Source organism: Centropristis striata, chromosome 6 (genome assembly GCF_030273125.1).
Source record: "Centropristis striata isolate RG_2023a ecotype Rhode Island chromosome 6, C.striata_1.0, whole genome shotgun sequence".
Lineage (NCBI taxonomy): Eukaryota > Metazoa > Chordata > Actinopteri > Perciformes > Serranidae > Centropristis > Centropristis striata.
In genome coordinates this window covers 7,988,886-8,010,982 of record NC_081522.1, presented here as the reverse complement: position 1 = coordinate 8,010,982, position 22,097 = coordinate 7,988,886, and the positions used below count along the sequence as shown (strand labels likewise).

At 39.9% G+C, this 22,097-nt stretch overlaps 1 protein-coding gene across 3 annotated transcripts in view; it reads left to right on the top strand.

The window, feature by feature from the left end:
* Window positions 1–22,097, top strand: part of LOC131973174 (contactin-1a-like) — a 74,370-nt gene that overhangs the window by 18,004 nt on the left and 34,269 nt on the right. Inside the window, exons 1-3 of one of the 3 annotated variants that reach the window (XM_059335055.1) lie at window positions 1,381–1,481; window positions 16,973–17,107; window positions 19,497–19,535. In XM_059335055.1, the coding sequence (XP_059191038.1) occupies window positions 17,053–17,107; window positions 19,497–19,535 (94 nt within the window). In that variant the 5' untranslated portion in view covers window positions 1,381–1,481; window positions 16,973–17,052. Of the gene's footprint in view, window positions 1–1,380; window positions 1,482–13,469; window positions 13,529–16,972; window positions 17,108–19,496; window positions 19,536–22,097 lie in introns of those variants that run through there. The other 2 variants (XM_059335056.1, XM_059335053.1) reach the window with 2 other exon arrangements.

Genomic DNA, 22,097 nt, shown 5'->3' with positions numbered 1-22,097 from the left:
TAGGGCATATATCTCTTCTAATGAGCCTTAATGTAGCAGCCAGTGACAGGACATGCGTCAGACTGTGACACACACACACTGCCAAGAGGAGATATTATTTATTAATTTTAGTTTTATGAAGTATGATGAATTTTTCCAGCAGAAACATGATGTTTTGCTGTGTTTATTCTTGTGTAATGCAGAACTTCTGGATATGCATGAAAACATTTACACATGCAAAAATACATTCCCTACACACTCTTTCTCCTACTGTCAGATGCACCTTCAGATTGGATAATTCCCAATTCTTAACCAATAAATGTATTTGTTAATTGGATTTGTATGCATGTTATGTTGGGCAGAACAGACAGTAGAGAAGAGGAGAAGATGAACAAGGGGGGGAGGGAAGGATGCAGAAAATTCAGTGTGACCCTAAACCTTATTATTTTTGCCTTGATGACTCCTCTGGTGCAGGAATCAATACAGCCTGGCTGGCTCCAGGGGCACAGGGCCCACTACAGGAAGCGGATATCTTCAAACTATCCATTATGGATGAGTGGAAGAGTGTGAGGATGGAAAATAAGAGGAGAAAGAATGGGAGACAGGGCCAGAAGAGATGGTGAAAATACAGGAAGGAGCTGGTGAGAAGAAGGGGGAGTGAAGATGGGTGGAAGGGTTGATCCACAAGAGTGAGTGGAAGAGGAAGAGGGGATGAAGCTGCAGCAGGGCAGCAAGCCTTGCAGCTGTTTGTTTTTTGTTGTTGCTCAGCTACATCACTGTGGTAGGTTCCTGCTGTTCCTCCAGTGTGGTTGTGATGTTTAGTTCCAGCTGAGGGAATGGACCTGCAAAAAATTATTAATAAATTGTCTTGTTCCCACCGTTTGCACAATTTGTTGTCACTTCTGCAAAAATTTCAGATCACTTCTTCTTCTTCCTTTTCTTCTCCTCCTCCTCACAGCACGTCTCTCCCATGGTGCATTCTGTAGTCCCCTTACTTCTCCTTCCTTGCTGGAAATCTTCCCTCCCTGCTGTGGCTGCCATGCTTTCTGGCCATATCCTGTTATCAGTCGGCCTCTCCATATGCAACCCCAACCCCCTCTCATCTCCTCTCCTTCCCTCTCTCCTTCTCTCTCTCTCTCTCTCTCTCTCTCTCTCATCCCTCGCATGCTCTTTCCTCCCCCTCCAATGTGATGTGAGGTCACAGCTGGGGAGCCCTATGATTTGACAGCTAAATGTTTTTATGAGTGTGCAGTAGTGTGTGTGTTTCTGATGGAGGGGGCTCCTGTGCCACTGAGTGCCTGTGATAGAAGGGGGCAGGATGCCATGACAGTGGTTGCTAACCAGCAGTAGCAGACTAGCAGTTTATCCTGAGGCATACTGTAGCAGAGAGATATACAGCTGGCTCCACTGCTGCCAACCAACTCAGCGCCAACAGGACTGTAGCTATAGGCGTGTTGGGGTGCGTCTGCGTGCACCTCAGGGCTGTCTGCTCTGGAACAGAGGTGGGTGGCAGAGTGGGCTCACTGTTTGGTTTGTGTGGAGGAACCAGAGCAAAGGGTTAAGAAGTTTGCTGGCTTGTCTTGGGTGATTTTAAAGTCTGTGTGTGTGTGTGTGTGTGTGTGTGGTGTGTGTGTGTGTGTGTGTGTGGCGTTGTGTTGTATGTATGTGTGCGTGTGTTCATTCTCTGGCAACTCTGCTGGCTCCGTGATTTTGTCCTCTGCAGAGGGAATAGCTCATTATCTGCCTCTCAGAATGAAACATCCTAACTCAACATTGCAGTGCTGCACATTGGAAGGATGAACCTATTGAAGCATTGTGTGTGTGTGTGTGTGTGTGTGGTTACTGTACATATGTCTGTTAGTTTGTAGGGTGTTGTAAGGAAAGGGGTAGTGGCTATCACAATATTTGTGTCTCTGTTGTTGTATCTCCTCTCCCGTGTCTGTAAAGGTATGAAAGTGTTTCAAAGTAGTGTCATGTTGACATTTTTCTTACTTTAGGCATTACTTTCACATGTTTGAGCAACCAAGGGCAGCCGTTCATTAACTATTCATTGCTTGTTTTCATTCCTTTTTGTGCATTACTAGTTTATTTCATATCTTGATAATGATATATATCCTGACGTAGTATGTTTTCTTGTAATTGAAGAAATAAAAGCTGATCTTTTGACATCACTATAGAAATGATATAGAAAAATATTTACAATATGGTTTTGAGGATGTATATCCTCATATTGCTGAGCCATTGCTGTATTGGATCTCACATGTACAGATAGCATTTTAGTCATATAAAGCCTCATCTCTGAGGTATTTGTCCTATATGCCCAGTGTAGCCTATAAAGGCAAATAGTAATGTGGCTTGATCATTATATATGCTGTGATTATATTGTGCCCTATATGTGCATTGTTCATCCATGTATGGTGCATTTGTAGGCCTTAAGTATTTGAACAGTGTTGGAAATGTCACTTGTGGTGAGTGTTTTTCCAGCTCAGAAGCTGCTTGATACGCTAACCCCATATGATGCGAGCCTCTATGACCTTTATATAATGACTTTCTATGCATAATTTTATGTCATTGTGCTTGTACCATCAACAGCAGCATGACATGCTCTCACCTCAGAATTCAGATTCTCTCTCTCTGCTCTGCTTTGAGAAAATGCTGTGAGAATCTTTCCTGCATGTGCAAAAGGTGTTATCTGTAGATTATGGTAATTGATGGATAATTTGCAACCAAATGAGCTGATTGAATAAATAAATTAAATGGAAACCCAAGGTTATACAACTTTGGCTTCAATTTTCCAAATGTGTGTGCCCATTAAAGGCCCTGGGAACCCACATCCTCATCCAGCTTGAGTAATGGGGTTCCATGAAACATTACATTGTCTGCCAAAGTCTGAACTGAATTTGGGTTATTTCACATTAGAGAATTAGCTGTTGTGTTTTCCCCTGTGTTTTGCCTTGCTTTGGGTATGGGGCTTAAGTGGAAAACTGTGATGTGACTTGAACTAATAAGGATTTATCAACATTTGAATCTAAATCTGAAGACAGCTTTCGGGAGGTTTGTACCACGAAGCAAGTTGTTTCTTTGTCTGAAGCCATGGGTCCCATGGCAGCGCAATACATATACAAAGCATGACTGTAAGTGCGCAGCATTCATGTAACGTTACGGCTCAGAGCTATTGTATTTATAATGCATTCCCTCAGCTGAGAAACAGTTTTTTCTAAAAAGTTTATTGTAAAAAAAGTTGGCTTAAAACTGGATAAAACGTCAGTTTGTGGTGTATGTGCAAAGAGGCTATGACATCATTGACAGGAGACCAAATAATACAGACTCTTGTCCTTGATTAAAATTACAGATTTCTTTAGGTTTAAAAAGGGGCTTTGATGCATGTTGTTTTTATTTTCTCTCTTCTATCAAATAATCAAAGTAATCCAATTGTGCTGCTCTCCCTATCACATCCTCATTCCCCATCTGACATACAAAAAAAAGCATTCACCATTAGAGCTGAACGCCTTTCAAGGTAGCTTCATTCACCCAAACCTCTCAGCACTACTCATATTAACACACACAAAAGCTCTTTTGGGCAGGCTGGGCCCAATTGGAGCTCCTCTCCTAAGTCACAGGTTGGCCAGCTTGTTCTGTTTCTATTCTCTTCCACTGACTCATTGAGCAGCAATAAAAGGCTTAGACAAAGAAAGGATCAGATCTGGGCAATCAGGGGCAATTTACTTTGGCTTAAACTCAAGCCTTTGAGAGACTGCAGTCGTGTCTGTCCTATTATCAATCAACCCTATGCAGCAGCAGTAAAGCCCTATTAACATTGTACAAGTTAATTTATTCATGTGTGGCACGTGAATAAGATCTGATTGACTGACCTGTTCTTAACCTATAGTGCATGAGGTGACAGTTCACTGCATATTGAGCAGAACAGACTTCACAAATCGTACATCCCTACTAACTCAGACACATAAACATCATATGAACCAGATCAGAGCTAAAGAGACATAATAGGGTGTTTGTGGGGATTAAACCAGTGAAACATGGTCAACAGCTGTATGTCAGAGGGAAAGAACAATCATTTTACTATAAAAAGGCTGATGAAATGAAAAAGAAACTGTACATCCCCCAAATCTCTGTAGAGAGTCTGTTTGGGTGCATGAATTGCTGCATAACAGCCATTAACAGTGTCATTGAATATGTATTTCCGTTCTGCCTTTCATGCTAACATGGAAAACCACATCAAATGTGATGATGGGGAGCAGAAACCAGGGCATGACAGATTTCTGACAGCTAAAAGACTTAACACAAATGAGGCTCACATGCCCAAAATCACTGTTAAATACTTTAATCTAGCCTATGTTATCAGCAGATCTACTCCAAACCATTTTTGCAGAAGTAAAACGTGAGTAGAATTTAGTGATTTACGAATCTGCTCCGTTAGATGCATGATCACTCATGAACTGATCTTAATTTCCGATAAATACTCAGAATAAATAATTGGTGAATGGTGGGTGATTTTTAATTTCACTGCCTATCATCTAAAATTGCAGGCATTATTATATACAGAACAGAAAGCCAAGTTGGCAATAGAAAACTCCTCATGCGCATTAAGTACAATATTGGAATTTTACTGTTTATGCTTTCTCTGCACTTTTACGTACACAATGTGCTTGAAAAAAGAAAATCTTTATTTGTTTATTCATTCAGCCATGCTGTGTATGTATAGGCATACAGGGGAGGTGGGTATGGCATTAATTAAAATTTATATTTTGTAATAGGCCAGCGATATTGGCACATCTATGCTTCCGATGAGATTGTATGCAGATACAGTATAGAATTGAGTGTATGTTCCTTGTATGAGTGCTTTCAGTCTACTTTGTGTTATGTACATGAATCCACACCAAACTAGATGGGGAAATAGTATGAAATGAACAGAAATGTTGTCTCAATTAAAGTTCGTCATGAGACAGAGAATATGAATAAAAAATGCAGCCAATCCCACTTTGAAAAAAGATTTAACTTTAGTATTAGTCTGAGAGAAAATCTAATCAGTCCGTCACTAATCTAAAATGCAGTTGACGTCCAATAAGCTCTCAGTTGCAGACTTTCTAATGATAACGCAATCCCTGCCCATCTGGTACCCCAAATCACACAACTACACACACACATATATATATATTGTGAGAACTCTACCTAACTGAAACAAACACCAACCATTACCTGGAAAAGCTAATACTATTTTTTTTCCGTTGTGGTCAGAGTGGTGTTGTGAAACAGCACAAACTCTAGTTTCCTGCTCTGGATGTACAGCAGCTCTGTAACATAGACGGAGGGGAAGAAATGATCCTCTTTTATTCCTGTCAGCGGTGGGATTGTGCTGAGTCAGAAGACTTGGGTAAATCACATTGGAAGAAAAAAGCCAGAGCAATGAAGCCAGCCAGACACATGCCTTATGCTCTGCCACTGACCTGCTCCACATGCTGTATGCTTCTGACAGATTTGCATTGGTTTTGATTGGACAGGGAGCTCATGGTTTATGAATAGTAGGTGAGTGCTTGCTAAAAAGGAATAAATTGTACTTCTTGCTTCTCTGCACAATTCTCCTGCATTTTTAGTGTCCTGTCTGGATGATCTAAATGAAAGCCATTAGATTGGATTTGGTCTGAAGCATCATCCGTAGCTCTTTTGACCTGATCCATTAGCTGTGGTGACTTGAAGGTTAAGTGCAGACGTTTGTAGATTTCAGATTTCATATGGTACATTTTTTAGTAATGCTATGACTTTATCTGCTTTCAGCACTGGAAAATGCTACTCTTGCCACTTGCTCTCCATAATCCCTTTTATTTTCTGTAATCACTTATGTAAGTTGAATGACCCACAAAGTTAATGTTACTTACTGCATTAGATAATATTAGAGGATCTTCTTTTTACTGTATTTTATAATGCTGCACTCCTGTCTGGGTCATTCCCAATCCCTCCAACATAAAGTCCTGCTCCAGACACATTTAAGCTTTGATTAATATTTTGTTTAACATAGTTCTACATTTAAGGTCAAAAAAGTGCATCACGAGTGCTGGAAGCACACATCTACATTTTCTCCATCATTGAAAAATTATAGATCTCGCCTTGCCCAGCCCACCACGAAAGAGCAGTGCAAGTTGATTGTGGCTCTCACTCTGCAGACTGAGATAGTTTCAACACCTGGTGTATGTTCTCAGTTTCAAGGAAACATCGGGCAGATTCTGCAATACAAGATTGAGTTTGGTATGGCAAGTGTAGTTACTATCTCTATGTTGTGTTATTAGCTTGTCAGCATGTAATCTGCAGTGGCTGACACCTGCTGCAATGTTAGTGTGTTTTTGGGGACAAACGGGTACAATTCAGTATATTCAAGGAATGACATTTTTGAGGACAGAACATAAGAAAAACACATTTTTGCATGGAGGGGGACTTTAAGTCATTAGGATTGAATCAAGATCAATTAAGTTACATTTCTTTCCTTGGAGCGTCATCTGGACATAAATTGCCCAGTAAGATAGATGGTAATAAGGCATCTGGACCTCTGCATGATTAAACAGCATGAAATCCAATATTTTAATCAATTCATTGCTCTGTGTTTTGTTGCCCAAGCACAAAGCTTTTTTTTTCTCTTAGCCCGGTCACACAATTTATCATGCTGTCAGGCTGGGCAGGGCCAGGGTAATACCAATTCAGACATAATGCTTATTGAAACAGCCACATTTATTGTATGGGCCATACAAGACTCCAAATCTACTAAATCTGCTCTAGTGCCCCCTCTACCAAATCCCTGCAGCTCTTGCTCTACATTTTCCAAGTTATTGCAGCCCAAAGGCACTATGTGGGAACTTGTATCATGGTGGCTGCATCCTGTGCTCAGAACAGAGCCGACACCACTTATACCTCATGTCACCACACAGGCTAAGTATACAACTGTGAGTGGCTTCCTGATAATATATCATTGTTTTGCTGGTAGCCCATGAGTAGCTCCACTGGAGAGGTGTGGGGTTTAGTGTCGTGTTTAATGGCTCTTGAGTACTTATTTTACTTATTTTAGCTTTTCACTACCTCTCTTGTTTCATATTTTAATGGTTTGAAGACTTCCGTTTAACTTTGAGTGATGAACCGTACCTCAAAAAACTGAAACTGGGGGATATTCAATATGCTCTTTCCTTACAAAAGTAAAAGCAGACTCAATCCCTCTTCTATTCAAGCAGAGGCGATAAATGAACTTCAAAGAAGAGCTCAATTATTGTAGGCTTTCTTGAGTAAGATAAATAGACTAGGAGAAGGGAAATACAAAAGACTGAGGAAAATTAACTGGAAAATTTACTTTAGAATGTGATTCAGTGACTCAGGCTGGGAGAATGATATCAACGTTGAAGTTAGCAATCCGTATCACAGCAGCAGCCTTATCATCACTTTGTTGGTCTCGTAAAGAAGTGCACACGTTTTTTTGCAAAGCATGCATTTTCTTCGCCTTTTAAACTCCTCAGATATAGGCATCTTTTCCTTCAGAAAAACAGCTTTTTCTGTGGCTGTGCTGATGATACGTCTGCCCCACTGCAAGTCAGGGAAATAATGCTGGATGGTGGGGTAAAGTTGCAAAATGAGTAAAATTTTTATGTTGTTTTTTTCTGTGCTGGTGTGTTTCTGCATGGGTGTGTGAGTGGGGTAGGAGGGCTTAAAAGATTAAACCCCAGCCTGGCCACAGTGACGAAAGAAGACCCCTCTGTGGAGCTCTCTTCACTGCAGGGAGGCTTCTTCAGTGGCGTCCCATTTGCATGGCTCCCTGTCCTGCTCGGGGAATTAGCCTTTTCTTTTCCCGTCGTCCCTCCCTCCTCTCTGCACCTTGGAGAGAGTGCTTCTATCCAGCAGCACTGCTCGTTTCTGAGGCAGACAATGGAGCGGAGTATTTAGGACACTTGGCAGGGTAGGCATGTTGGAGGGGATGGGGACACGGGCTGCTAAGTAGCTCATCTTGTCACATAGCCACTGGCATGATAGCTCTCCACAGCAAGGTAAGCACTGTGCAGAGTCACAACACACACTCTTCATGCCCTCATTGTTTTACTGTGTATCTCTTATAGCTCTGCGTGGGGATGGATTTTCCACTAATTGATAACCTCCTCCTCTTCTTGACCATGCAATTAAGCAGGATGTTTGTAGCTTATTTTCTGATTATGTTTAAACATTCACTTTGTCAAGTTAATCTGTAGCCTAATGTTGGATTCACACCCTCTAATCCAATAAGGGAATGAATGGGAAATATTGTGGAGAAGGCTCAACTTAGATTAATCTTTCTATTGTTTGCGATTTATTGTAGTTACCCAATGCAGAATAAATGCACTGCATTGACACTCCCACCCCAAGACCTTTCTTTGTGCAACCCCAATGTATTGATTTTCTTTCTCAGTATACATGAAGATGCACTAATAGCGATATATGAACATGTCTTCCATATCTGTATGGTTTTGCCATCAAGTGTTAGCAGCCCTCTGTCAATTAGTAATTACAGTTATTTACAACAGAATGAAAGCATGTCACTGCCCTCCTATAGAAGCCAATATCTTTATTGGACAGATGTGGCATGAGGTAATTAAGCTGAGCACTCTTTCTTTATAGAGTGCATGTCTCCTCTGACCTTTGCCTATATGGCACAATTTATCATACATGATGTGACATACTTACTATACTTGGAAGCACATATAGTATTTCATATCTGGGGGGTTTCTTTTTACTCTAATCCTACCATAGAATGCATCACACTGTACTACGACTGAAAGGTCAATGCCTTTCTATGTTCAAATGAATTGCTTTGATATAAAAACAAAAAATGTGGTGACAGATTTGAGAGTTTGAGAGAACAACAGTGGTATCATCCAGGCAGAAGAAGCTGCTTTTATTTATAATTCACACATTCACAACCTCACTCAAGATGCTCTGACGGCTCATTTAAAGTCAGTTTTCTAAATACAGATGTGTGCATTTCTCCATGGATTGAATGTTTCAATACTGTGACAGTACTTAAATAGCACCTGCTTTATTATCAGAGACATGGAACTCTCACTATTTTAGAATATGGCAAGCAGGGATCCAGGCCATGCTGTGCAGCATCACATAACCTGGTGTACAGCATCTTTCTTGCCACACTGTGGTGAAATCGGGGAGCAAGCTGCAAAAAAAACACTTTAAACAGTTAAGTATGGCAATATCCAATAGATGACATCGAGGGCTCAGATGAATCAAGAAGCCTATCTCTGCAGTGTTTTTGCAGCTAATAAGCCATGCTAAAATGGACAAAGCACAGGCAAAAAAATCATCACTTTAGAAGCGTATACTCACATATGATAGCTAAATTATCAGCTGTCATTCCGTATTGTTAGTTTGTCACTCACAACTCACGAAACTGCATCAAATGATGGCTTCCTCATTGCCTCATTGACTCACACTGTGACCATGAAGGCAAAAGTTGTTGTCATTTTAATATGTTTGCTATTGCTCTTCTGCATTAGTTCACAGACACCACCTTTTTTTAGGTTAATGTTATTCATACAGCAGTCCAGCTCCACATTTCATGGCTTGAATGACTGGTGTCATTGATATTCAGGTCAGCTGAGGTTGCTGAGCCTGTGTGGCCTTGGGGGGCATTGTGTTGACTGCAGGGGTTAGGATAAATAGCTTACATTAGCATGACTGCATCTATTGGTTGAGAGACAGAGAGAGAGAGAGAGGTAGGGAAAGAGAGGGAAGGAGAGCAACAGACTGACACAGTGAAGAGACCATGACTGGATCATCTGCAGCTGGATTACATCATGAATAATGCCGTACTTCATACTAACGCATATTGTCTGCTCTCTGCGTTCAGGAGGTATTGAGGTGTTTTTGCAGGGAGTGGATTAAAATAAGCATTAGATTGCGCACACCACAAGTAACAGCCTGAGAAATTGAATTTACACTTCACTGACAAAGTTGTGCCAAAAATTGTTGCAACAAAATATTTGTTACAAGGCTATTCCATTACATGAAAATATTTCTTTAGGTGTTGTTGTTATTCACATTGTATCCATGTTTAATGTGATGGATTATTGGCCAGTTTCTCTTTTAAAAGTACAAGAAAAACTGAATTTTAGCTGGTGAAAGGAAATATTTTTAGATGTCTCTACTATTTACTGTCCTAGTGGATAAAATGAAAAGGTGAAAAGTGAATTCTGACTGCTGACAAAATCAAGCTGTTACATTCTGAAAAATAAAATTATTATTTTTTTGAACCAGTTCCTGCTTAACAACAGGGGGCCTGTGCTGAAGGAAGCGTGTGAGCATCTTTTCCGGCAGGTGTTTTTGTGTGTGTCTTGGGGTTACTGCTTTATCTGCTGTGTAATAGGCTTGGATAGCCTATGTCTGTGTTCTTTATTTGATTTAATCATTCTGGTGGTCTTCTGGGAGGTATAAACCTGTTTGTCTGTAGCCAAGTCCAGTCTTTTTCTGCACACAGATACAGTACAGAAGAAGTGCATCTTTCAGAGCTGAGGTTGAAGAGACACACAGACTGTCTGTGGCATATTTTGGAATGAAAATCAATGATCTTGTCATGAATAATTCACAAGTTAGACTAAATGTATCACCACTGCTTTGTGGTAAAATTACACTGATTCAGCATAAAAACAGCTTGTGTTTCATTCTGGGATTTATGTTCAAACACGGTATGTGGTCCTATCAGGTGTCTCATCTCATCAGATGGGAAACTACAAACTACATTTATAAAGTTAGCATTTTTTATACTTTGGCGTTTTCCATCAAGTACAATATGTTATTATGAAATAGTTCAGTTCAGTTCAGTATTCCCTTTATTGTCATTGATCAAGTAACAAGTACCATTACAATGAAATTTGCCCATCATCCTATCCAAACGTATACAACACTCACAAACAATCAATATGACAAAGGTAAACAGGACAGGACGACAGGGAGAAGAGAGAGAAATACAGCACACGTGAGGAGAGGAAAGGAGGAAAAAAGCATGAAAAAAAACCTCAGCACATGAGCACAATAATATATTTTCACAACAACATGAACAGGCTTTTTGACATGCCACATGGGAAGGGGGGAACCAGCATAGCCAGGCAGCATCCGGATCTGCAGCAGGGTCCCGCGCATTCGACAGACCCGCCTGTCTCTTCTCTAAATATTTAGAGAAAGTAAAGAATAGTATGTGAAGCACTGCTTCTAAAAATAGAGAGTGGAAGAAAGGCCCGTCCTTGTGGCCGGTAAGCTGGTTACAAATGTGCTTTGTATCTAAATACTTGATGGAAAATATAATGATAAACATTCCAGCTGCTTCAGTGGACCCCCAGCAGAAGTGTTTACTGGGCAGCTGTGAGGCATGTTTGTATAATGCCATTCATGTAAATCAGAAAAACAGAAACTGTTCCCAGCAGGCTCAGGGAAATAAAGCTACAATGAGCTTGAACAGTAATGCCCCTTAAAGCAGACTAAGTCACTGCTGCATCTCACAGATGATGTCAGGACCAATGTCTCACTGTTTCATCCTAATTCAATCTGGATCAATATTCCTCTCCCTGTCTTGCTTTGTTTTCCCAGTAGAATTTGGTGATTATGCTAAATCTGATCTGCTGTCTCACAAAATGTGTGATTTTTAAATGCGTAGGCCTAGTCATTAGATACCTTATTAATATTGGATTCAACATCTTGTGCCTCAGTGTAAGTGTTAATACGGTGTCCAGTAGGGGCAGGGTGATATGACAAACCCCACATTAACCAGCACACACTCTGAGATGAGAATATTGATTATGATCTAAATATAAAGCTATAGTCAGCAGCCTTGGTTTAGCCTAATACAAAGACTAGAAACACTAGGAAGCAGCTAGACTGGCCCTGTCCAAAGCTAACGGATGGTTCCTTCCATCTTAATTACCAAGTTCCCAGTTGGAAACTCAGATTTAATGGAGAAACCTCACCTACCCTGACCTCAGAAACCAAGATGGCTGCTCCGTGCATTAACAGCAGTGAAAGCTGTAGTAAAATACTGTTTATAAGCACTTCTGTCCTGTTTGTGTTTCATGAAATCAGTAAAATCCAGCTTCTATCTGTGGACATGTGCCACAGTTTTTGCATGTGCAAAATACTGCATAATGCTTTATCACCTGGTAACTAACAGTAGCTAACCTGGCTAGAACCAAGACCACTTCCTGTGAAATAAGGTTTTTTGACTTGTTGCACTGGAACGGGGTCAACTTGGGTGTGATGTCATTTTTTTTTAACTACGGCTTCTGTTTTCTGAGGTTCAGTAAATAAAAGGCAGCAAGGTTCAAATAGCCATGCTACTTGTTTCCCCTTTTGTTTCCAGTCCTTAGGCTAGCCATCTGCTAGCTCCAGCTTCATGTTTGGTACACAGGAATAAGAATGCTACCAATCTTGTCATCTAACTCGAGGCATGAGAGCAGAAAAGCATATTTACCAAAATGTCAAACTATTTTTTTCAATACAAAATCATGTTTAAGTAGCAAAAATGAAAGTGGCATAGTTTTACAAAATACAACTACTAATCTAAATCTACTGTAACTAGGTTTTCATGTTAATTTCAGACATTGCAATTCATAATATTCCATAGTAAATCCCCCCCAGCATCAAACCGCTCTGTGTCTTTACTGCTTGAGATGTTTGCATCCATGCAGAATTTAGAAATGACTTGGATGCTGCAGAAGCTGACACTGTGTCTAAGCAGCGCTCATCTTCTCTTCTCCAACTGATTAAGACCAATCCAGCGTTAACCCCATCTTGGCTTCCCCTTTCAGGATTACTGCAAATCTGTGGTTAATGACTGATTGTGGTGATGGTGATGATTGTGTTTGTGTGTGTAAGGAGTGACGGTGGTGGTGATGTAGACTGGGTGTTGTTGTTAGAGCAGCGTCTTGTTTTTGAAGTCTCTGCCCGCTCCCTCATCCTCTCCTCCATCCTATCCTCTTTTCTCTCTATCTCTCCTCCCCCACATCACTGGATCTGCCCCAGCTGATAAGGGAAGACGTTTCTATAAAGTTACCCACTTGATTATGCGGCACACATCAGGCCAAGCACAGAAAAGGAGAGTTTTCACTTACATACACTTGCCCTATTGCAGCCTTAGGGGCATATGGGGTTAAGATAAAAAACACAAATGACAGTACTGGCCAGCAGTAAAATCCCAGAATCTGCCCCCAGCAGCTTCTACTCGGTGTAATATGATTTTTGATTTCAGAGCAATGAGGCTGAGAATTCTAAGGGGAGTAAAAGGAGAGGGAAAAAGATTGAAATTCAATGAGTAAGGCAGAGGTGGGAAAGGGGTGGGGGGGTGGTCAGAGAAAGCAAGACGAGAAAACCACCGAAGTCAAACCACAAGCAGTAATAGCTCTAGTAACGTCCAGGGTGTGATTTATGGGGGAGAAGAAATGGCCTTGTTTGAGGGCTGTCACGTCTGGGTCTTGTGATTTACTGTGATGACTGGAGCGCTCTCATCACGTGCATTCAGGCTGCTAAGGTAAGACATGAGAGGTAGGAGGCCCCATTAATACTGATTATAAGAGCATGCTGCCTCTTTGTGTGGTGCTGGTCTGATGGTTTTTTACAGTATATCAATTCAGTGACAGTTCTTAATGGGGGAGATGGGATTGGTTCTTTCACTATGTACTTTGACGCTATAATGAGGCTCCTTGTCGTCTCCCCTAATCTCCTAAGTGCATCTATTAAAATCATTTATGATTTATGAGTTACAGAAATGATATGTACGGTAGCAATATAGCTAAAGAGTGCAAGGAGAGAGGGGATGCATTAGCGAGTTTTAATAAACTTGTGTTTTCAGTGCTTTGTCTGACTTCAAGACATGAATGTCTGTAACAGATGAGCAGAGAACCCCGTTGGTCTTCGTTCCACAATAGTGATGTTGTTCCAGATTAAAATCAGTGTTTGCATAGTTTCATTGCTGGTCACAAAAGGCCCCCCACAGCACACTAAACTGCTCCTTTTGAAAAGGTGTTGCTAGGATACAGGCCAGCGTGAAGATGAAATCCCCTCTGTATTGCTTTCGTGCAGCTGTACAGCTCGGACATTATGTCCAACTTCTTGTGCATGTGGGGTAGATTTATTTTACATTGTGTCTGCCCATTTATCTCAATTAGTTTTTGTGTATTTGTGCAAAATGTTTTTGCCGTGCAGTATGAGTGTTTTTATGAGTGTTTTGTGTCATGCAATGCATGGGCATATTACACGGACTCTTTTCTATCATAATCCATTTTCTGTAATAAGACTCCATTTGTCTGGTGAGCGCTGAGATCTCAATCCTGCTGTCACACCTCTGAGTCTCAGCCAGCTGACACCTCAGGCTGTTCACAAAGAATCAATAGTGTCTGCCTCATGTTCAATTACACTCTAATCAACACACACCAGTCCAGCAAGACCTGAGGATGAATGGACAATATTGAACTGATGCTAGGCACTGTGATATCAGTAAATGAATATATGAAGGTGTTAGATTTGGTTGCGAGTTTTGACAGAGTTCGCTCAAATAGTGCAGGCTATTAAGCACTGAAAAAGCATTCAGACACACTGACACTGATAAATGTTGCAAATGAGATTTTTTTCCTCCATTATTGTCTGTCAGCTTTTAAAATGTCAAAAGACTTGATAATGATGTTATGAATTTTACATTTTGATTGTTGTCATCTGCAAGCTGACACATTTCCAAATCAAATTTTCCTTCAGGTTTTTTCTGTACCCACAATGATTAATTAGGTATTTGTTAAACTGGGAATGTCAGTGAAAATTATTAATTTGGTTATTTAAAGCCCTAAACAGAACATTATTATAGCCATAAACAACTATTGACTTGTAAAGAGAATGTCATGCTAGCTCTGAATGTGTTTTAATCCTAATAATCTTTTCTTTGATGATTGATAAGCTTTTTAGAGCCACATTTTTGAGGCAGAAGGGTAAGCGCCACCTGCCGGTTCCCCCCCAGGTTAGACTGTTCGCTTTGTCGCAACTGTTGCTGTTTTTAAGGCTGTTTGTTGCCTGATAGCCACGGCTCAATCACCGCCATGTTGTGAGACGTGCAGAAAATTCATATGCTCTGAATTGGTTGTACAGCGACTTGAAATACCGTACTATTGGAAGTGTGTAACAACCGCCCTCAGTCTGAGCATTTTTGCCTCTGTGACGGGGAGCCTGTGCTTTAAAAAACAGATTACAACACATGAAAGATCTTCAATCTGATCTGATTTAGATTTTTAATTATAAGAAGTCAATTTATTCATGTATAATCAAATTTTCTCTGCCATCATCGAGGGGGTTGCTCTTCCTCTCGCCTCTGTCAGCACTCCTGACTCAGACAGCTGTTGCTTTTGTGATTGAGTTAGTGGGCATGAGGCTGAGAGCTGGTGCTGCGCTGGTTGTGGTGTGGTGTTAACGTCTTGGGGGCGATGAGTGAGTAAGCAGTGAGGTGCCTGCTCAGCTAAACCAACACTGTCGAAATGCCAATCATGAGGCATCGACCTATCAAGGAGCTTTTGCCTTGGAGGCTGACAGGAAGCAGAGACGCAATAAAGATGCTGTGGCGCTTTCTGCCTGTGATCCACATGAGGACAGGGATTGGCTGTTGAAGCTTGTCATGAGCTACGTCACAGGCTGATTCTGTTACAGTCTCCACGTGACATACACAGAAAGGCTGGTATTAATCAACAACATCTTTGATAAAAGATTCATTGTTGAAGGCATTGAAGACAGTACTTTGAGCTCTAGGATTTATAGACCAGACAGTTTATCAATTAATTGTAAAAATGAATAACTAATGACAGTAATTGTGAGTTTCAACCTGACTTACACAAATTGGACGTGTTCTGTGGTTTGGCAGATAGGAATTTATTTCAGTCATGCAGATTAATGACCTTCTACTTTGACTATGTTGTAAGAAAATATGTCCAAGAGGTTAAAAAACTTCTTTTTGCACAGCCAGTTTATTTTTTTGTGATATTGTTAGAAATACTCCAGTTGGAAGGGCAGTGGAGGTTTTGTCATAGTTCTGTTTACTCACAGCACAAAGAAAAGAAAAGAAAAGAAAAGAAAATGGGCCTTGCTATCCAGAAAATAATCTGCTTTCATGTTCCACAATTTCCTGTCTTGTTCAGATGTTTAATGGAGTGAAAAGCAACCCCATATGTGATGCCTTTCATGTTCATTCAAAAAAAAAAAAAAAGAACACAGTGAAGCTACAGTGTCATGCAACATAAGAAAGATAATACAGTATTCAAAACTTCTGTAACTCATTTACTGAAATACAATTAAAACCAAATCAATGAATTATGTCAGATCAGTGGTTTTATCATAGTTCTGTAAATTGACAGTACTGACTAGGGTTGCAACATTTCAGGAATATTTAAGGTGGAACCTTTCCATGGGAATAACAGGAATTTAAAAGATATTTATGGGAATGAATGGGAAAGTATAGCAATATAGCATCTGGTCAGGCAGTATTTAGCATGTAATATGCAGACAGAAAATACCTTCTAGAAACAGTATACTGTATACTTACTAGAATAAAAACTATGACATGTATTTACTCTATTAGTACTTTCATGAAAGCATGTCTGTCTTTGGCTCAGACAGAGCAGTTGTCTGGGCTGCACATGTGATGGGAGAAAGCAGTGTGCATGCAGTGGGTTGTGATTTTACTGATTTTGTGTTAATGAGGAGCACCCTGCTGAATTGTTACAATTCCAATAAATAGGCAGACTTTAACCTTAAAAAAGTCTCAGTCTTATTGTCTGATTTAGCAAAAATTCCCAAATTCCAGAACTTTACTTCCCTTGGAAATTCTCCTCTCAGTCCCTCTGAAACCGTAGTACCGACTCACAGATATATTTTCTACTGTAAAAAGTTTCATTTGTGTTGACAATCTCTGTTTCTCTCAATTTGATCTTTTCTCCTTCAGGAAAACCAGGCAGTCCTGCTAATGTTCCATCACCCGAGCTTCTAGCTGTAACCCCACCAGGTGGTCCTCACTTCAACATCATGCTGCACCTCACCCTGCTCCTCCATCTCCTGGTCCTTTCTCTCTCCACTGCAGGTCAGTAGCACGTTCAGCTGAAAGGGAATGGCTACATTAATAGGCAGAATGTGTATTTTGAGATACTATATCTGTTGATAAAAGCCACACATCTCTAATAATCACACACTCAGCCTTTTTAATATGACGGTCGTGTTACTTAGCTATTGAATGTTTGTTTGGCCCCATGAGTCATCAAATAACTCAGCTCAGAGTAACGGTTGAAATAAAAACATGTAAATCAAAAAAAGGAACTGAAAAAGCCTCAGTGATGCATTAAATGCCGTAATTAGTTCAGCAGCAGGAGCAGTTTTCTCTCTGAGAATTTTCTTTTCAAACATTACTGGTGAGCAGCACTTAGAAATGAAAAGGACTTTGTTCACTTAGCTTTACTTTTTACTCATATGTCCTTCATCTTTCAAGTATCGCCATCCAAAAATTATGAAAGTCCAGTTGTGAAAAAATCCTCTGGTACTTACTACAATCTGTCAATACAATGTGTCTCATTCACTGTTATAGCAGCTACCGAAACAGATGTTAACTTTAATTCACAGCTCAAACTGCAAAGAATGCAAATCACACAGGTGGCAGGCTGCTGATGGAGGCACACGTCAGAACTGGATGGTTACGATGAATGGGGCACAAGAGAGACAAGGTGTTAACAAGCTGCTAACTGCCATCTTTAGACAAACACAACATAGTAAAAAAAACATAGTAATTATAATTAAACTGGCAGCGATCAAGCTTCAGGGAAGAAAATAGATTTCATTGACTAAAGTAAAGATGCATTTTAATGTCTGGTGTAATTGCAAACTAATTGAATCAGATCTAGACACATTTAAGATATGATACACATACTAACCAACAGTACAAAAATGCACAGAAAATAAAGAGGCTACAGAGCTTATGTATATCTAACAGGCCAGGCTTTAACAGCGTGCCTCGGAGGGCAGAGAGTTGCAGTTTTCATTCCTGTTTTTGTGATGCTGCTGTGCAATCGCGCTGTTTGAAACCAAGCAAAGTGGTCAGAAAACAGCAGGCATGAAAATGACCTGTCTAATAAAAAACAACCTCCACTGTGTTGCCATACCTTGGGCTATTCTCCCTTGTTTCAAATCTGACTTCACATCAACCAGAAAAGAGGGGAGCTTGGATTCCCACCACGTCTCTCCAACAGACTTTGGGGAGATTTATCTTTCATTTACTTTCCTTCATGGGAATGTTTTGTGTTATTGTAGTTGAGTTCACCAAAGGTTTTGGCAGCACTGCAGCTAAAGCTTAGAATATCTTGTTGAAAATGCACTCACATACATCTTCAGAAAAGGAATGGACAGATAAGCGCTCAAACACACAACATACATGGTTGCAAGGCACACATACACTCAGTATATTGAGTTCACCGGCACAGGGTTGAACTTTATGGCTGCTCTATCTAAACAGACAGCAGCCAACCAACAGACTCGGGTAGTTATTCTGACGAAAGAACGTCGGCTTGACATTTTTGTTTAGCCCCAACATGAAAAAAAGTTGGCTAATGTGACATTAATGCTATGACAGCAGAACAAAAGTGAAGTACACACAAGTAAAGTGTGTGTGTCTGTGTGTTTGCTATGTCTCATAGTAAGGATTATATGAAATCATATATATATATATATATATATATATATATATATATATATATATATATGTCTACAGGATACAGCAGGATTTTCTGAGATTTTCAGAGTTTTCTCATTCATTGTGAAGAGCAGGATGTAGTGGATTCCACAGAGATGGCCTTCAGCCAAAGGTACATCTTCAGTACAAAGCAGGGTTTCCAGCCATTCATCACATTCTCAGCAGCAAAAAGGGATTCAATCAAAGACCTGAACCTCTCTGAAGAAACTCTTGTGTTGGTGCATGATTTGTTTTGATCCCCTTTTCCTGGTGTGTCCTGTTAGAAGTGAGAATACACCAGCAGTTTAGAAACAAAGAAAGTGATTAAAATATGCAACATCTACTCATGAAGGGCTTGATATGATTTCTTACAGAAACATAGGCAGGGCCTTTCATATGACATACTACTACATGTGACTGGTCACTGTTTTAACCATGAGACGATTGCTGTTTTAAACACATTAACATTGTCAAACTATTTGATTAGGTTTAGGCAACAAAACTACTCTGTAAAGGTTAGGGGGAAAAGATCAGAGTTAAGGTCATTGTGGTTATGGTGAAACTGGTTAATTTTGACATCCCTGCATACACCAGGCAAATTGAAAATGAAAGCTATGAATCCTTGTGCAATACTATCATAGAAAATCATACGAACCATTCAGGAGAACAGCCTGAAATATGAATACAGAGGTCAAATATTTGCAGCATCTGGGTTTGTTATACTGACATGATTTCCTTTTGCCAACTGTTACAGATGCATCAAAGGATGGGGAGGTGTCTGACTTTTATGGAGGTAAGACTGATTATAATAATACCAAATAATAATGTTTACTTGTTCCATTGCATTTAAAGGTCTTCCTGGACTGTTATAATGGAGTTTGCATTTATGATAAAATAGATGCTTCTTGGTAACACACACACGCACACACACACACACACACACACACACACACACACACACAAACACATTTAGTAGTGATTGCCATTCTGCTCTGCTGAGTGTTTAAACAGTGAGCTTGCCAGCTTCATGAGTAATGCCAGGGAACACCGCCACTTACTGCGTTTGATGTGAAAGCATCAAATTCAAATGCAAGTTTGAGATTCCACCCTACATTCATGTACTTACAAAAAAACAATCTTCACTCATGTTTGTCCAAAGTTTTTTTTTGTAGGGGACATAATTGAGCTGTAATCTTCTTCTTCTGCACAAAAATATTCATAAAATTGTTTAATAATAAAAAGATTTCACGATCAAGGCTAACCACGATGTGACAGAGAATGTTTAATAACCAAGAAGGTCGCAAGGTTGTGTCTGTCAAAGTACCCTTGAGGATTCCTCCCTGCATACTACCCTTGACCATACATCACATGCCTGAAATGAGAAAAATATGATGTATTTCTGTTTTTATTGTCTATATTTATAGTCTTCAAACAAGAGACAAACAAGCTCCACCTGTTGTTTGATGAGGCTGTGGCCTTGGTGTTCAGAGTAGGAGTCAGGCTGTGATTCATAGTCGTGACTGCACCATTACATCTGTTTGAGCAGAAAAATGCTGGTGATTGCTTAATGCACTCCACTGTAAACACAACTCTTTCACAAAAGCTGTTACTGGCATGAAGTTTTTAATTCTACATGTCCTTACGAGTCCTAATAAAAACACACAAAGCACAAACTGTTACTCAGTTGTATGTTTATGGAAAGATTCCATCTGATGACTTCAATTCCCAAGAAAGCAAAAACACTTCTCTCTCCAAAAAGCGTTGCTTTAGTGTTTCACAATTTCCTGTTTTGTTAAAATCGAGTGGAAAGCATAACCACATGAGATGTTTCATGTAACATGCCACCCCCCTCAAGACCTGTTTAAAAAATGAGCATGCACTAAAGCTAAAGTTTTATGAAAAATAAGCTAGATATGTTATTGATAGATATTCACTCCCCTTCTTCATATAAAACACTTCAAGCTTTTGTACTTTTGTTGAACTCTTACTGAAATAAAATGAAAACCAAAGAAAATAAGTACGTCAGATACAAATGGGCTCTGCCGATCATCTGCTCACTGCAGCCCCTGAGGTGGTAAACTACAATAATATCTGCCTGTCTGGATGCGTTAAGGGACAGGCAGTGACAGACGGCTCCCTTTCTCATCGTCCACAATAGGACAGGACAAATGAAAATCTATCTGGAGGTCATGTTTCTTTCCACTCCTGCTATTTCTGGATTTCTCCTACTTGCAGATGCACATTAATCCTAATGGAGATGGTTAAAGCGTCCATGACATGATGAATCTAGGATGGTCATTAGAGTTAGAAACTGTATTAGAGCTACCGTGCCTCATTGTTGGGTTTTATTGGTATGATAGATGATAGCAAAAATGGCATTCTGTAGTGATGTGACTCACCCGTACCATATATAGTATACATTAGTATGTCGTCCCCCTATTAACTTCCCCTTCACATTTATTTATGTATTTCCTATATATATTTATTAAATTATTTAAAGGGGCCGTACACAACATTGTGTGGGTTTTAATCTATTTTCATGATAGATTCCATGTTTGTGCCCCACACACCACAGCTCTGTACTGCTCTCATACAGCAGTTATTGCTGATTATGTCTTCCCAACAGTGTATTGTCATGGAAGCCACAATCAGTTTTTAACAGTGTTTTTTATAAGATGAATTATTACTACTTAGTTTTTATTCAGTGGCAATAAAAAGAATGTGAATGTGGAGTATGTGGAATTAACATGTGATTGGTAAGAAATTTGAATTGGCGAGTGTGCTGCTGTGGTAGGGCCCTGTGAGGACTTCTTGTGAAATATGAAATGTCCTGGCCAGAACTAACTTTGTTCTTGTTCTTGCCACCTTGAGAAAACAAACACATTTTTCTGTTCTTGCGGAGTATGTATTAGCCTTTAATTTGTCTTAAAATGTGATCTGATCTGCATCTAATCTTGTTTAATTAATTGGACTCCAGGTTAGCTAACACTGAGTCCAATTTGCTCTTGATGGAGTCATTAGCCTATGAGTTCACTTACTTTTTCCACCAGCATTGTGAATGTTTCATGGATTTGTTCAATAAAGACATGAAATATTGTAATTGATTGTGTGGTATTAGGTTAAGCACATTGTGTTTGTCTAGACTTGGGACTTAAATGCAGATCAGATCACATTTTATGATATATTAATGGAAAAAGTAATTTCACTTACTTTTTCTTGCCACTGTGTAACCCATCATTGCAGGTTATCTTATTAGGAGACAAACTTCTGAAAGAAGTAGTTCAACATTTTGGGAAACAGCACTTGCTTGCTGCTTTAAATATCACGTATAGTAAATGTGAAGCCACAGCCAGCA